At 35.2% G+C, this 17,905-nt stretch overlaps 3 protein-coding genes across 3 annotated transcripts; all 3 read left to right on the top strand.

The window, feature by feature from the left end:
* The first annotated feature begins 1,019 nt into the window (after nt 1–1,019).
* On the top strand, nt 1,020–4,665 carry LOC120335345 (uncharacterized). The gene is made up of 4 exons (XM_039402839.2): nt 1,020–2,791; nt 3,334–3,444; nt 3,654–3,770; nt 3,970–4,665. Exons 1-4 carry the CDS (start codon nt 1,319–1,321, stop codon nt 4,648–4,650), a joined length of 2,382 nt encoding a protein of 793 aa, XP_039258773.2. The 5' UTR covers nt 1,020–1,318; the 3' UTR covers nt 4,651–4,665.
* A 1,863-nt stretch (nt 4,666–6,528) lies between these two features.
* LOC120336368 (uncharacterized) lies at nt 6,529–10,555 on the top strand. Its single transcript, XM_078110096.1, has 4 exons — nt 6,529–8,542; nt 9,089–9,199; nt 9,409–9,525; nt 9,747–10,555. Exons 1-4 carry the CDS (start codon nt 6,548–6,550, stop codon nt 10,425–10,427), a joined length of 2,904 nt encoding a protein of 967 aa, XP_077966222.1. The 5' UTR covers nt 6,529–6,547; the 3' UTR covers nt 10,428–10,555.
* Nucleotides 10,556–15,170: 4,615 nt separating this feature from the next.
* On the top strand, nt 15,171–16,313 carry LOC120336365 (uncharacterized). The gene is made up of 2 exons (XM_039404038.2): nt 15,171–15,282; nt 15,504–16,313. The coding sequence occupies exons 1-2, from the start codon at nt 15,226–15,228 to the stop codon at nt 16,176–16,178; spliced, it is 732 nt and encodes a 243-aa protein (XP_039259972.2). The 5' UTR covers nt 15,171–15,225; the 3' UTR covers nt 16,179–16,313.
* Nucleotides 16,314–17,905: the final 1,592 nt, after the last annotated feature.

Consider the following 17,905-nt stretch of genomic DNA (forward strand, 5'->3'; position numbering starts at 1 on the left):
TACTTCTGAAATATGTCTGATCCAGAATCCCGATCTTGAGATTACTCGAGGCCGATAAAATAAAGAAAACGATCCATATGAACAATTCGTGTAGGCTACAATAAAATGGATTGAACTCGTCCCGTAGCATTGACAATACAAATGTCACCGTTTCAACGCTCGTTTGCGGAAAAGTTGTCCTTGCAGCATCACTACAACACTATATACTGGGCGTCCATTTAGGTCTTGTTTCGAATCAAACACTTTATTACAATATCCAATTATAATTTTTTGAAATCGTTGAGAAGCTCTATGAACACCCCTTATACAAAGCTTCAGTGATATGTATTGATTATATTCCGAATATTCTCAGTACGGGCTTGAAAAAAATACAACAGTTATTTATGGTGTGATTTTTTTGGTACTAAAACTCATGAACCGCATACGAAAAAATACGATTGAAAAGCTTTCGGACAAAATTTCCTTATTGTTTCGTCACCTGCAAATTGCAGGTGGATATTTCGCTTCAACAACTAAAGAACAAAGAAACTAGAGTTTTAAAAATATCTCTTAACAATTCAGAGTACACAAATGAAAATTAAAAGAATATTTATTTTATCATACTTTCGAGAAATCGATTGCTGCTAATAACGGTGCCAAATAAAAAGCAAAACCCAGATAGTAGTGTGACGTCATAATGTATATTGTTTATCAATAATTGAGATAAATGTATTAAATCGTGGTAAATTCTAGATTTTATAATTCTGCAACTTCGAACTGGTAAAACAGGTCAAAATGTCGCCTATATTTGACTTCCTTAGCTCTATATTGCGGCGAAGGCTCAAATGTTTAATTGATGTTTCACACTATGTGCTCCTTCTTCTGCTCTGCGGATGCGGAATTTTGGTTCGCTTTGGAGTTGATCACCAAGAAAAGATGACATCTCTCCGCCAGGAGCCAGATCATTTTCCTAGCAATCTAGGAGATCTAACATCTCTCCGCCAGGAGCCAGATCATTTTCTTAGCAATCTAGGATACGCCTATCCCTAACAACAATGATGGAAGATGGTTGCATAATTTATGCTGTCAGCTGAAAGGATGGTTCTTCTGGAAGTTTTTCTTTGTCGTGCCGTTGACGGCAAGAGCGGTGAGATGGTTTTTTATAAACCGTCATTATAAGAAGATTTCAATCGCAGCTCTTTTTGAGCTCAGGGCACAGGCTGCCGAAATCTCAAAGACGTATAAAATCAGAAGGAGATCTTACAGGATTTTGAGATCATTCGTACGTATTTGGTGTCGACCTTTCCGAAAATATAAAAAATCTCGACAAACTAGTCGAATGAGGAAATCGGCTAAAAAATATTTCAGACAGGCTTTAAATCGAAGACATCGAATCAATTCGAAAAACAGAATAATTCAAAGAAATCGGTTTCTACAAATTGGCGACGTTAACACACAATATGGTTTGCAACATTCAGAAAGGAAGGCTGACGTATCCTTTAACCAAGCCAATGTCGCAAACGCTCAACCCGGGTTTTCAAGAACGAAAGATTTGCCCAACGAGGCAAACATTTCTGATAACGATAATTCAGAGAAAATTGCAGAAAAAAATTTCAATGAGTCTCCGCGAATATTTGGTGTTGGAAACAAATCCATGCACGAACCACCATTCAAATCCGATGAATCAGACAATTCATCGATTCGGAAGCTTCATGTGCATGTAGAAATACCTCGTATGATGGACTCTGACAAATGTAATACGGATTCCCCTGTCTGTAAATCGTCATGTCCAGTTTCTTTCACTGCATCGGGCAGTTGTGGCAGCAATATTTCGGGAGAATCACCATGCGACCGCACAAATTACCGGAACTTGAATGAGCAAGAACAATCTCAGGACACGGAATTCAATGAATCCGCAACATCCCGTCAATCAGACGAATCTAAGTATTCAGCATTGTGCCTCTCAGAATTATCCACTGATGTTTCTCAAAGCCTTTCGGAGTGCGACCTCCCATCCATGGAATGGTCGGACAAGGATGACGATAATTCTGTGAATTTCAACAGGTATCAAGACGAAGAACCTCGTATCACTTCTCCCGGCTCGCATGAAAAATTAAAAATCATTCCCGAGTACCTGAGAAGACGAAAGACTAGCGGAAACGATTATTTGAATGAAGTATCATCAGCTGGGAGCCATTCAAGTAATGGATACCGTGACTGTTTTCCCGGTAGAATCGAATCATTCGGGGGACAACACAATTTTTCCAGTTCATTGAAAAATTGTAAACAGCGCATTCCGTCCGTATGTTCTGGAATTTTATTTCCTTCAGTGGGAAGAAAAATTGAACGAACCCGAGATGAAAAACACAATCCAGCGCCTAACTCGCCAATTCGAAAAGCGATCGCCATCAAAATCCCCAGCGTTCCCAAAAAGAGTGATTTCGAATATGAATCTGACACCGCCAGTAGTGGTGTTGTGTCAAGTACGGTGACAAGGTTTGGAGAGCTCAATGAGAATAAAGATATGGAAAATCAGTGTTTTTCGGAGAGTTGCAACAAGTCATATGATAATGCCAAACTGATATATCCGACGGGTTTTGTGAAGCCATTTACCGTGACGCCAACTACTACAATGGCACTTTTAAAGGATAACAGAATTGGAGGTTCTTCACACACGATTTCCACACCAAACATCGATGAAATGAAAATTTCGCGCAGGAAAAAATTCAAAGACTACGCTGAGATTTATCATCCATCGAGTGAAAGTGTTCGAGAAAATAACAAGCATTCGCATACAAAAGTTCAAAATGACGTGAGTATATTAATTTCTAATTTTTTTCTGGTGTTGAGAATCATTGAAACTGTTTCTCATTATGTTTCTTATTCCTGAAATGGACGTATGACATGACACGTCACTTTGATATTCTAATTGGTATTACGAAGTTTGTCCATTTGTTTAAATTTTGATTTTATTGATTGAACTGTGACGCACTAACTTGAACATTGTATCCATGTATAATAGAAAGAGCAAGAGATTTATTATTTTGTCAACCAAAATACAAACAGTCATCAATACGAAAAAATACATAACACAAATAAAATTGCTTTGGTATGAACGGGAGGTAGCGATACGACCATATCGAGGTCAACTCCCACCCTATTTGCTGAAGTGATTAAGGTTCAAATTGAAGATGACTATTGAAAAAGTTGGTCTGTCTAATAATACTTTTACCAAGTATTTCTTAAAAATGCTTAATAATAACCCACCACCGATTCATACATTCTCAAGTATAAAACAATAAAAGCCATTTTTTTCCTGCAATTCATTAACGCCTCGTAATTCTGTTACAACAGACATCAGATGAAATCATCGGGAATCGAGAACAGGATGAATTTGAGTCAAAATATCACACAGTGGATGAAACACAATATATTGATAAAGGAAATGAAATTATCTCCTGCGAGGTTTGTAAATTTAAAAATAAAATCTTCTATTCATCAAAATGAGAATTTCCAAAAATAATACCTCGGAAACAATACCGCTCTACTTTTGTGTTTGCTATACTATATTGTATATAAATGCTATTAAAATGCAAACTGAATTCATCTGATTCCTACTGTATTATTAAAACGAATAAATTTTATATTTATTGTGATTACATTGAATTATTCAGGAAAACATTGCATTTGAGCTCAAGAATGACCTTGAGTCGATTCATCATAAGTTAAAGAAAATGGATCAACGACAAAGAGAGGAATTTATATCTGAAAGTGAAACTAGTATTTATTGGGTGAGATGAAGTTTTTTATTTACTTAATTAAATAATACTTTATTTACGTGGCTATCTGGCTTCAATAATCATACCAGATATACCAGATGTGAAACATTTGAAGACAATGATATAAAACTTGATCAAGTGTCAATGTCTACACACTAAATAACATTGAATTTTTAGATCTTTATGTCCTGTATTTTTTTTTTTTTCTTAGATTCTGGAGAAATTAAAACAAGAGAAAAGTAGACTTGATGAAATGGTATTTTCAAAAAATTCACCCAAAAAAGAATCTGTGCCAAGGAAACAAAAACTGAAAAATCCGTTTCGGTGGATCCGATCAAAAGTTTCCTCAAATTTGCATAAAAAGGACGATGACCATTCAAAGATTCTACTCTTATCATCACTGAAAAAAGTGGAATTGAGAATGGAATTGGAAGAAAATCGACTCCAAAAGCATAGAAAACTTCTATCACAAATTGAAGAAGAAGAGCGAAAAAGAAAATCGAAAGCTCGTACAGAAATATTAAATCTGAAGAGATGCATTGTGGAAAACACGAAACGGGGAATGGAACTCCGAAAACTTATTATAAACAGCAAACACAATGATGAATCAGGAATCCACTGCCACGATTGTATGTTCAATCTACATGCAAGCATTTGGAAAGAATCAATCCCTGTTTTTGAAAATCCAATTCTAAATGAAATTGATGGATTTCTTCCTTGCTGCCCCACAGTGATGGTAATTAATATGAAGTATGAAAATCTGGAACTTGACAACAATGACATTGAAATTGATCTAAAACTAGACAGAGTGAAAAAATTGCAAAAAGAAATTCAACACGGATTATTCAGAAAATCTTATTTACAGCATGGGCGATTTACGATTAATTTATGAACAAATTTATTAATATTCTACTGCAAATTGTATTATGTTCTCGCGAAACAGATACGTATGCCAATGACTTTGTTTCATATTTTTGTTTGTTATTATTGTTTGTGAAGTATGTTATTGCCTCATTTTGACTCAACTTTATGTCATTGATAATATACTCTCACCCTCCATTTTAGTCTGTGTTTGCTTTAGAATGAATTTGTAAACATCTGTCGCTAAATGGAGTACCGCCCCAAACACGCGCATACTATTTGGACTTATTTCACCAAGTACAGTGTTTATATATCTTATAAAAAACACTCATATACTTAAAAATAAATCGACAATCAAAACCGGCAGTTTGAAGAAGGCAGTGAGTGAGAAACAAGATATGCATAAATCAAATAAGAAATGTTTAAGAAGCAATCCACCTCCGTTCGATATGAAAAAACATTTGAATGTAGTCGCATTTGTGCCTCAACCTAACAACAAAACCCCAAACCAACAAAAAATAAAACAATACACAGAAAATATTAAGGCGAACAAACTGGAAAGTTGATATAGCTAAAAATAATTTTCAAACGTAAACGCTCCACTCACGAATAGGGAAACAAACCTAAACAAACAAACATGAATATAGACGTCGGGAGTCTCACTTTGTAATCAAATTACGCTATTTGTAATTCATTCACAAACAAAACGGTGATCTGAATAGCCGCTGTGCACATGACGATTTGACGACATGTAACGTAAGAACAGTCGAAAAACTTATTCCTAGGTTATAATATAATGTATATGCTTGTCGATGTTTCAAGCTTAAAAATCAAAAATCTATCCAGTGATTATCATAATATCGAATATAATTAATGTACACAAAAATGTAATATTCGATAAAAACTTTTGCATACCCAGTTCCATCTATAAATATTGAGAGCAATCCAAGCTCAATTTCGATCAAATTCTACTTCAGGCTTGCATAGGATAAGCATTCTTTGCATTCCAATTGTACATTTTTATCCCACAGTCGAAACTTTCCTTATATTTTAATACGTTATTTATTTTCCTCGGGTAGAAGAGAAAATATAATTAAAGATTGTGGAAGATGAAGAAAATATTACTTTTGAAATTTGTCAAGGACGTGTAAGAAAATTGAGGCCGATAATTCCGATCTTGAAGCTACTCAGGGCCGAAAAAATACGATCCATATGTAAATTTCGTGAAAATTTCCAATAAAATGGATTGTAACCCTGCCTGTAGCATTGGCAAAACAAACGTCACAGCTTAACGCACGTTTAAGGGAAAGTCGTTCTTAGCGGCACTGCAAGTTTTAGAAAGTAATGAAACACTGTATACTGGGCGTCCATGAAGTCTTGTTTCTATTTAAAAACTTTATTACGATATCGAACTATAATTTTCTCAAATCGTTAAGAAACTCCATGAACCCCTCCTATATACTGTTTTAATGATAAGTATTGATTGAACTTCTAAAAAGGAGTATAACGAGAAACAATTATTTTTGGTGTAATTATTTTGGCACTAAAACTCGTGAACCGTATACTACGAAAAAAGACAAATGCAAAGAATTTGGCGATAAGTTACTTTTTGTTCCGTCAACTGCAAAATGTAGGGTAGGTATTTCTCCACAACAACTAAAGAACAGAGAAACTAGTGTTAATTAAACAAATATAAATATATATACATTTCACAGTATACAATAAATTAAAATAGTATTCATTTCATCATATTTTTCATAAATCGAGTTCTGCTAGTAAAAATGGCTACGAAAAATCAAAACTCAGAGGATAGTGTGACGTCATAATATATATACCATTGTACATCAATAATTGAGATAAATGGAGTAAATTGTGATAAATTCTAGATTTTATAATTCTGCGACTTCGAACTGGTAAAACAGGTCAAAATGTCGTCTATATTTGACTTCCTTAGCTCTATATTGCGGCGGAGGCTCAAATGTTTAATTGATGTTTCACACTATGTGCTCGTTCTTTTGCTCTGCGGATGCGGAATTTTGGTTCGTTTTGGAGTTGATCACCAAGAAAAGATGACACCTCTCCGCCAGGAGCCAGATTATTTTCCTAGCAATCTAGGAGATCTAACTGACTCTTACCCGCCATGGAATACGCCTATCCCTAACAACAATGATGGAAGATGGTTGCATAATTTATGCTGTCAGCTGAAAGAATGGTTCTTCTGGAAGTTTTTCTTTGTCGTGTCGTTGACGGCAAGAGCGGTGAGATGGTTTTTTATCAACCGTCATTATAAGAAGATGTCAATTGCAGCTCTTTTTGAGATCAGGGCACAGGCTACAGAAATCTCAAAGACGTATAAAATCAGAAAGAGATCTTACCGAATTTTGAGATCATTCGTGCGTATTTGGTGTCGATCTTTCCGAAGATATAAAAAATCTCGACAAACTAGTCGAATGAGGAAATCGGCTAAAAAATATTTCAGACAGGCTTCAAATCGAAGACATCGAATCAATTCAAAAAACAGAATAATCCAAAGAAACCGGTTTCTACAAATTGGCGACGTTAACACACAATATGGTTCGCAACATTTAGAAAAGAAGGCTGACGTATCCTATAACCAAGCCAATGTCGCAAACGCTCAACCCGGGTTTTCAAGAACGAAAGATTTGCCCAACGAGGCAAACATTTCTGATAACGATAATTCAGAGAAAATTGCAGAAAAAACTTTCAATGAGTCTCCGCGAATATCTGGTGTTGGAAACAAATCCATGCACGAACCACCATTCAAATCCGATGAATCAGACAATTCATCGATTGGGAAGCTTCATGTGCATGTAGAAATACCTCGTATGATGGACTCTGACAAATGTTATACGGATTCCCCTGTCTGTAAATCGTCATTTCCAGTTTCTTTCACTGCATCGGGCAGTTGTGGCAGCAATATTTCGGGAGAATCACCATGCGACCGCACAAATTACCGGAACTTGAATGAGCAAGAACAATCTCAGGACACGGAATTCAATGAATCCGCAACATCCCGTCAATCAGACGAATCTAAGTATTCAGCATTGTGCCTCTCAGAAATATCCACTGGTGTTTCTCAAAGCCTTTCGGAGTGCGACCTCCCATCCATGGAATGGTCGGACGAGGATGACGATAATTCTGTGAATTTCAACAGGTATCAAGACGAAGAACCTCGTATCACTTCTCCCGGCTCGCATGAAAAATTAAAAATCATTCCCGAGTACCTGAGAAGACGAAAGACTAGCGGAAACGATTATTTGAATGAAGTATCATCAGCTGGGAGCCATTCAAGTAATGGATACCGTGACTGTTTTCCCGGTAGAATCGAATCATTCGGGGGGCAACACAATTTTTACAGTTCATTGAAAAATTGTAAACAGCGCATTCCGTCCGTATGTTCTGGAATTTTATTCCCTTCAGCGGGAAGAAAAATTGAACGAACCCGAGATGGAAAACACAATCCAGCGCCTAACTCGCCAATTCGAAAAGCGATCGCCATCAAAATCCCCAGCGTTCCCAAAAAGAGTGATTTCGAAGATGAATCTGACACCGCCAGTAGTGGTGTTGTGTCAAGTACGGTGACAAGGTTTGGAGAGCTCAATGAGAATAAAGATATGGAAAATCGGTGTTTTTCGGAGAGTTGCAACAAGTCATATGATAATGACAAAATGATATATCCGACGGGTTTTGTGAAGCCATTTACCGTAACGCCAACTACTACAATGGCACTTTTAAAGGATAACAGAATTGGAGGTTCTTCACACACGATTTCCACACCAAACATCGATGAAATGAAAATTTCGCGCAGGAAAAAATTCAAAGATTACGCTGAGATTTATCATCCATCGAGTGAAAGTGTTCGAGAAAATAACAAGCATTCTCATACAAAAGTTCAAAATGACGTGAGTATATTAATTTCTAATTTTTTGTTGGTGTTGAGAATCATTGAGACTGTTTCTCATTATGTTTCTTATTCATGAAATGGACGTATGACATGACACGTCACTTTGATATTCTAATTGGTATAACGAAGTTTGTCCATTTGTTAAAATTTTGATTTTATTGATTGAACTGTGACGCACTGACCTGAACCTTGTATCCATGTATAATAGAAAGAGCGAGAGATTTATTATTTTGTCAACCAACAAACAGTCATCAATACGAAAAAATACATAACACAAATAAAATTGCTTTGGTATGAACGGGAGGTAGCGGTACGACCATTCGGTCATCGAGGTCAACTCCCACCCTATTTGCTGGAGTGATTAAGGTTCAAATTGAAGATGACTATTAAAAAAGTTGGTCTGTCTAATAATACTTTTACCAAGTATTTCTTAAAAATGCTCAATAATAACCCACCACCGATTCATACATTCTCAAGTATAAAACAATAAAAGCCATTTTTCTTTCCTGCAATTCATTAACGCCTCGTATTTTTGTTACAACAGACATCAGATGAAATCATCGGGAATCGAGAACAGGATGAATTTGAGTCAAAATCTCACACAGTGGATGAAACACAAGATATTGAAAAAGGAAATGGAATTATTTCCTGCGAGGTTTGTAAATTTAAAAATAAAATCTTTTATTCAACAAAATGAGAATTTCCAAAAATAATACCTCGGAAACAACACCGCTCTAATTTTGTGCTTGCTATACTATATTTTATATAAATGCTATCAAAATGCAAACTGAATTCCTCTGATTCTTACTGTATTATTAAAACGGATAAATTTTACATTTATTGTGATTACATTGAATTATTCAGGAAAACATTGCATTTGAGCTCAAGAATGACCTTGAGTCGATTCATCATAAGTTAAAGAAAATGGATCAACGACAAAGAGAGGAATTTATATCTGAAAGTGAAACTAGTATTTATTGGGTGAGATGAAGTTTTTTATTTACTTAATTAAATAATACTTTATTTACGTGGCTATCTGGCTTCAATAATCATCCATGCTTTTTATTTATGAAGGTTCAAAGTAGAGTTTATATATACCAGATGTGAAGACAATGATATAAAACTTGATCAAGTGTCAATGTATACACACTAAATAACATTAAATTTTCAGATCGTTATGTCATGTATTTAATTTTACCTAGATTCTGGAGAAATTAAAACAAGAGAAAAGTAGACTTGATGAAATGGTATTTTCAAAAAATTCACCCAAAAAAGAATCTGTGCCAAGGAAACAAAAACTGAAAAACCCGTTTCGGTGGATCCGATCAAAAGTTTCCTCAAATTTGCATAAAAAGGACGATGACCATTCAAAGATTCTACTCTTATCATCATTGAAAAAAGTGGAATTGAGAATGGAATTGGAAGAAAATCGACTCCAAAAGCATAGAAAACTTCTATCACAAATTGAAGAAGAAGAGCGCAAAAGAAAATCGAAAGCTCGTACAGAAATATTAAATCTGAAGAGATGCATTGTGGAAAACACGAAACGGGGAATGGAACTCCGAAAACTTATTATAAACAGCAAACACAATGATGAATCAGGAATCCACTGCCACGATTGTATGTTCAAACTACATGCAAGCATTTGGAAAGAATCAATCCCTGTTTTTGAAAATCCAATTCTAAATGAAATTGATGGATTTCTTCCTTGCTGCCCCACAGTGATGGTAATTAATATGAAGTATGAAAATCTGGAACTTGACAACAATGACATTGAAATTGATCTAAAACTAGACAGAGTGAAAAAATTGCAAAAAGAAATTCAACACGGATTATTCAGAAAATCTTATTTACAGCATGGGCGATTTACGATTAATTTATGAACAAATTTATTAATATTCTACTGCAAATTGTATTACGTTCTCGCGAAACAGATACGTATGCCAATGACTTTGTTTCATATTTTTGTTTGTTATTATTGTTTGTGAAGTATGTTATTGCCTCATTTTGACTCAACTTTATGTCATTGATAATATACTCTCACCCTCCATTTTAGTCTGTGTTTGCTTTAGAATGAATTTGTAAACATCTGTCGCTAAATGGAGTACCGCCCCAAACACGCGCATACTATCTGGACTTATTTCACCAAGTACAGTGTTTATATATCTTATAAAAAACACTCATATACTTAAAAATTAAATCGACAATCAAAACCGGCAGTTTGAAGAAGGCAGTGAGTGAGAAACAAGATATGCATAAATCAAATAAGAAATGTTTAAGAAGCAATCCACCTCCGTTCGATATGAAAAAACATTTGAATGTAGTCGCATTTGTGCCTCAACCTAACAACAAAACCCCAAACCAACAAAAAATAAAACAATACACAGAAAATATTAAGACAAACAAACTGGAAAGTTGATATAGCTAAAAATAATTTTCAAACGTAAACGCTCCACTCACGAATAGGGAAACAAACCTAAACAAACAAACATGAATATAGACGTCGGGAGTCTCACTTTGTAATCAAATTACGCTATTTGTAATTCATTCACAAACAAAACGGTGATCTGAATAGCCGCTGTGCACATGACGATTTGACGACATGTAACGTAAGAACAGTCGAAAAACTTATTCCTAGGTTATAATATAATGTATATGCTTGTCGATGTTTCAAGCTTAAAAATCAAAAATCTATCCAGTGATTATCATAATATCGAATATAATTAATGTACACAAAAATGTAATAGTCGATAAAAACTTTTGCATACCCAGTTCCATCTATAAATATTGAGAGCAATCCAAGCTCAATTTCGATCAAATTCTACTTCAGGCTTGCATAGGATAAGCATTCTTTGCATTCCAATTGTACATTTTTATCCCACAGTCGAAACTTTCCTTATATTTTAATTCGTTAATTATTTTCCTCGGGTAGAAGAGAAAATATAATTAAAGATTGTGGAAGATGAAGAAAATATTACTTTTGAAATCTGTCAAAGACGTGTAAGAAAATTGAGGCCGATAATTCCGATCTTGAAGCTACTCAGGGCCGAAAAAATAAACAAAACGATCCATATGTAAATTTCGTGAAAATTTCCAATAAAATGGATTGTAACCCTGCCTGTAGCATTGGCAAAACAAACGTCACAGCTTAACGCACGTTTAAGGGAAAGTCGTTCTTAGCGGCACTGCAAGTTTTAGAAATAATGAAACACTGTATACTGGGCGTCCATGAAGTCTTGTTTCTATTTAAAAATTTTATTACAATATCGAACTATAATTTTTTCAAATCGTTAAGAAACTCTATGAACCCCTCCTATATACTGTTTTAATGATAAGTATTGATTGAACTTCTAAAACGGAGTATAACGAGAAACAATTATTTTTGGTGTAATTATTTTGGCACTAAAACTCGTGAACCGTATACTACGAAAAAAGACGAATACAAAGAATTTGGCGAAAAGTTACTTTTTGTTCCGTCAACTGCAAAATGTAGGGTAGGTATTTCTCCACAACAACTAAAGAACAGAGAAACTAGTGTTAATTAAACAAATATATATATATACATTTCACAGTATACAATAAATTAAAATAATATTCATTTCATCATATTTTTCAGAAATCGAGTTCTGCTAGTAAAAATGGCTACGAAAAATCAAAACTCAGATGATAGTGTGACGTCATAATATGTATACCATTGTTCATCAATAATTGAGATAAATGGAGTAAATTGTGATAAATTCTAGATTTTATAATTCTGCGACTTCGAACTGGTAAAACAGGTCAAAATGTCGCCTATATTTGACTTCCTTAGCTCTATATTGCGGCGGAGGCTCAAATGTTTAATTGATGTTTCACACTATGTGCTCGTTCTTTTGCTCTGCGGATGCGGAATTTTGGTTCGCTTTGGAGTTGATCACCAGGAAAAGATGACACCTCTCCGCCAGGAGCCAGATTATTTCCCTAGCAATCTAGGAGATCTAACTGACTCTTACCCGCCATGGAATACGCCTATCCCTAACAACAATGATGGAAGATGGTTGCATAATATATGCTGTCAGCTGAAAGGATGGTTCTTCTGGAAGTTTTTCTTTGTCGTGTCGTTGACGGCAAGAGCGGTGAGATGGTTTTTTATAAACCGTCATTATAAGAAGATGTCAATTGCAGCTCTTTTTGAGCTCAGGGCACAGGCTACAGAAATCTCAAAGACGTATAAAATCAGAAAGAGATCTTACCGAATTTTGAGATCATTCGTGCGTATTTGGTGTCGACCTTTCCGAAGCTATAAAAAATCTCGACAAACTAGTCGAATGAGGAAATCGGCTAAAAAATATTTCAGACAGGCTTTAAATCGAAGACATCGAATCAATTCAAAAAACAGAATAATCCAAAGAAACCGGTTTCTACAAATTGGCGACGTTAACACACAATATGGTTCGCAACACTCAGAAAGGAAGGCTGACGTATCCTTTAACCAAGCCAATGTCGCAAACGCTCAACCCGGGTTTTCAAGAACGGAAGATTTGCCCAACCAGGCAAACATTTCTGATAACGATAACTCAGAGAAAATTGCAGAAAAAACTTTCAATGAGTCTCCGCGAATAACTGGTGTTGGAAACAAATCCATGCACGAACCACCATTCAAATCCGATGAATCAGACAATTCATCGATTCGGAAGCTTCATGTGCATGTAGAAATACCTCGTATGATGGACTCTGACCCATGTTATACGGATTCCCCTGTCTGTAAATCGTCATGTCCAGGTTCTTTCACTGCATCGGGAAGTTGTGGCAGCAATATTTTGGGAGAATCACCATGCGACCGCACAAATTACCGGAACTTGAATGAGCAAGAACAATCTCAGGACACGGAAATGAATGAATCCGCAACATCCCGTCAATCAGACGAATCTAAGTATTCAGCATTGTGCCTCTCAGAAATATGCACTGATGTTTCTCAAAGCCTTTCGGAGTGCGACCTCCCATCCATGGAATGGTCGGACGAGGATGACGATAATTCTGTGAATTTCAACAGGTATCAAGACGAAGAACCTCGTATCACTTCTCTCGGCTCGCATGAAAAATTAAAAATTATTCCCGAGTACCTGAGAAGACGAAAGACTAGCGGAAACGATTATTTGAATGAAGTATCATCAGCTGGGAGCCATTCAAGTAATGGATACCGAGACTGTTCTCCCGGTAGAATCGAATCATTCGGGGGACAACACAATTTTTCCAGTTCATTAAAAAATTGTAAACAGCGCATTCCGTCCGTATGTTCTGGAATTTTATTTCCTACAGCAGGAAGAAAAATAAAACGAACCAGAGATGGAAAACACAATCCAGCACCTAACTCGCCGATTGGAAAAGCGATCGCCATCAAAATCCCCAGCGTTCCGAAAGAGAGTGATTCCGAATATGAATCTGACACAGCCAGTAGTGGTTTTGTGTCAAGTGCGGTGACAAGGTTTGGAGAGCCCATTGGGAATAAAAATATGGGAAATCAGTGTTTTTCGGAGAGTTGCAACAAGTCATATGATAATGCCAAAATGATTTATCCGACGGGTTTCGTGAAGCCATTTACCGTAACGCCAACTACTACAATGGCACTTTTAAAAGATAACAGAATTGGAGGTTCTTCACACACGATTTCCACACCAAACATCGATGAAATGAAAATTTCGCGCAGGAAAAAATTCAAAGATTACGCTGAGATTTATCATCCATTGAGTGAAAGTGTTCGAGAAAATAACAAGCATTCTCATACAAAAGTTCAAAATAACGTGAGTATATTGAGAATCATTGAGATTGTTTCTCATTATGTTTCTTATTCATGAAATGGACGTATGACATGACACGTCACTTTGATATTCTAATTGATATAACGAAGTTTGTCCATTTGTTTAAATTTTGATTTTATTGATTGAACTGTGACGCACTGACCTGAACATTGTATCCATGTATCATAGAAAGAGCGAGAGATTTATTATTTTGTCAACCAAAATACAAACAGTCATCAATACGAAAAAATGACATAACACAAATAAAATTGCTTTGGTATGAACGGGAGGTAGCGATACGACCATATCGAGGTCAACTCCCACCCTATTTGCTGAAGTGATTAAGGTTCAAATTGAAGATGACTATTAAAAAAGTTGGTCTGTCTAATAATACTTTAACCAAGTATTTCTTAATAATGCTTAATAATAACCCACCACCGATTCATACATTCTCAAGTATAAAACAATAAAATCCATTTTTCTTTCCTGCAATTCATTAACGCCTCGTATTTCTGTTACAACAGACATCAGATGAAATCATCGGGAATCGAGAACAGGATGAATTTGAGTCAAAATCTCACACAGTGGATGGAACACAAGATATTGAAAAAGGAAATGGAATTATTTCCTGCGAGGTTTGTAAATTAAAAAATAAAATCTTCTATTCAACAAAATGAGAATTTCCAAAAATAATACCTCGGAAACAATACCGCTCTACTTTTGTGTTTGCTATACTATATTTTATTTAAATGTTATTAAAATGCAAACTGAATTCATCTGAATCTTACTGTATTATTAAAACGGATAAATTTTACATTTATTGTGATTACATTGAATCATTCAGGAAAACATTGCATTTGAGCTCAAGAATGACCTTGAGTCGATTCATCACAAGTTAAAGAAAATGGATCAACGACAAAGAGAGGAATTTCTTTCTGAAAGTGAAACTAGTATTTATGGGGTGAGATGAAGTTTTTTATTTATTTAATTAAATAATACTTTATTTACGTGGCTATCTGGCTTTAATAATCATCCATGCTTTTTATTTATGAAGGTTCAAAGTAGAGTTTATATATACCAGATGTGAAGACAATGATATAAAACTTGATCAAGTGTCAATTTATACACACTAAATACCATTAAATTTTCAGATCGTTATGTCCGGTATTTATTTTTTCTTAGATTCTGGAGAAATTAAAACAAGAGAAAAGTAGACTTGATGAAATGGTATTTTCAAAAAATTCACCCAAAAAAGAATCTGTGCCAAGGAAACAAAAACTGAAAAATCCGTTTCGGTGGATCCGATCAAAAGTTTCCTCAAATTTGCATAAAAAGGACGATGACCATTCAAAGATTCTACTCTTATCATCACTGAAAAAATTGGAATTGAGAATGGAATTGGAAGAAAATCGACTCCAAAAGCGTAGAAAACTTGTATCACAAATTGAAGAAGAAGAGCGCAAAAGGAAATCGGAAGCTCGTATAGAAATATTAAACCTGAAGAGATGCATTGTGGAAAACACGAAACGGGGAATGAAACTCCGAAAACTTATTATAAACAGCAAACACAAGGATGACTCAGGAATCCACTGCCATGATTGTATATTCAATCTACATGCAAGCATTTGGAAAGACTCAATCCCTGTTTTTGAAAATCCAATTCTAACTGAAATTGATGGATTTCTACCTTGCTGCCCCACAGTGATGGTAATTAATATGAAGTATGAAAATCTAGAACTTGACAACAATGACATTGAAATTGATCTAAAACTAGACAGAGTGAAAAAATTGCAAAAAGAAATTCAACACGGATTATTCAGAAAAACCTATTTACATCAAGGACGATTTACTTTATGAATGTATGAAACAAATTTATTAATATTCTACTACAAATTGTTTTACGTTTTCGCGAAACAAGTACGTATGCCAATACCTTTGTTGCATATTTTTTTTTGTTATTATTGTTTGTGAAGTATGTTATCGCCTCATTTTGGCTCAATTTTGTGTGATTGATAATATACTCCCACATCCTATTTCAGTTGGTTGTTGTTGTGTTTATTTTAGAATGAACTGACACATGTCGCTAAATGGAGTGCGTCCCCAAACACGCGTGTACTGTATAGGCATGTTTCATCAAGTATAGTCTACTCTACAAAACCGCTGAGATCGCATACCAAAGTTGCACCGACATTTTTTCATTTCATGATTCCCTCCTAAATATGTATGACCAGACTAACAAAGTGTGCTTTGAATACATACGCAAACGAGAGTACCTCATGCCCAGTGGTGAGATTCAGCCGGTTCGTACCAGTTCTAAAGAATCGTCTCACGGAATTTTACGAGATGGGTTAGCTTTACCGATAACTGTCAATGTTCTGTTTGAATCCCACCACTGCTCATGCCTACCAGTTTGTGAACATGAAACACTACAGAAAACGGTATGAACAAATATTCTCTTTGGATAAAAAAAAAATATATCGCTCGCGCGACTTAAGTTACCTATTGGCGCTATCGTGTCTTATTGCTGTGCATGTGTGTGATTCGTTCACATGACTATAGAAGTTAAGACTTTGTTGTTCCGCAGCTGAGTTTGGGACTTTAATGACTCATTGTTACAGGGAGTGATCTCATTAGCGGACACACATGAACAACTTCTTACAATTTAACTCGAGATGGTGGAAAACTTAAAATGTAGAAGATTTATGCCTGTATTTATTTCGGAATTTATGTCGCGCTCAAAACAATTTTTGTAATAAAAGAGCAGAACTGTATAGCATATATATTGAGAAAACTCTGTTTGATTTTATTCTCAGATTTCCACGATACACAGAATACAAATCTTAAAACATTTATCCACACTCGCTTTGAATGGTTTACATCGTACGGATGGGAACTTAGATATAATTATTTCAATCAGTGCCAAAGGTCTTGAGAATATAAATTTTAATTTAATAATGACTGGGTGGAACATGTTATGTTTCTTAAACTGGTGTAATTTGATTCCTACGAAAGTCTTTGTTCGAATTTTGGGAAAAATTAACTTTGTTTTGATGATTTCAACATGAAATGGGGTACATTTGGAGGTTAGTTGCTATATTATCTCCCCATCTTACTAACTGGAAGTTTAAAGATTTGGCACCCTCTAATAAATTGAAAATATATAGTAAAATACAATACACAATGCTAAAATTAATGATATATATATATAGGTCAAAAAAATATTTACATGTATATGATCTACAATGAGACAAGACATTGGAGTAAAGAAAAGTTTATAGAAAGGGTAAAGGTTGTAAAGTAGAATTACAGAAGGATGGCGTGTTTTTATTTTAAAAATTTTGGTTTGGACGGTTAAAACAATTTTCAATTCAATGTATTTCTCTAAGTTAAAATACTTATACTCGCTTTATCGCATTGTTACGATTTTGTCGACCTAGTTGGTCAATATATGCTTGTCCCATGTCGGGAAGAATAAGCGCGTTGAGACCTAGTTGGTCTATATATTTGTCCCATGTCGGGATGAAAAAAACGCGTTGCGACCTAGTTGGTCTATATATGCTTGTCCCATGTCGGGAAGAAAAAAC

The sequence above is a fragment of the Styela clava genome, chromosome 2 (assembly GCF_964204865.1).
Source record: "Styela clava chromosome 2, kaStyClav1.hap1.2, whole genome shotgun sequence".
Taxonomy (NCBI): Eukaryota; Metazoa; Chordata; class Ascidiacea; order Stolidobranchia; family Styelidae; genus Styela; species Styela clava.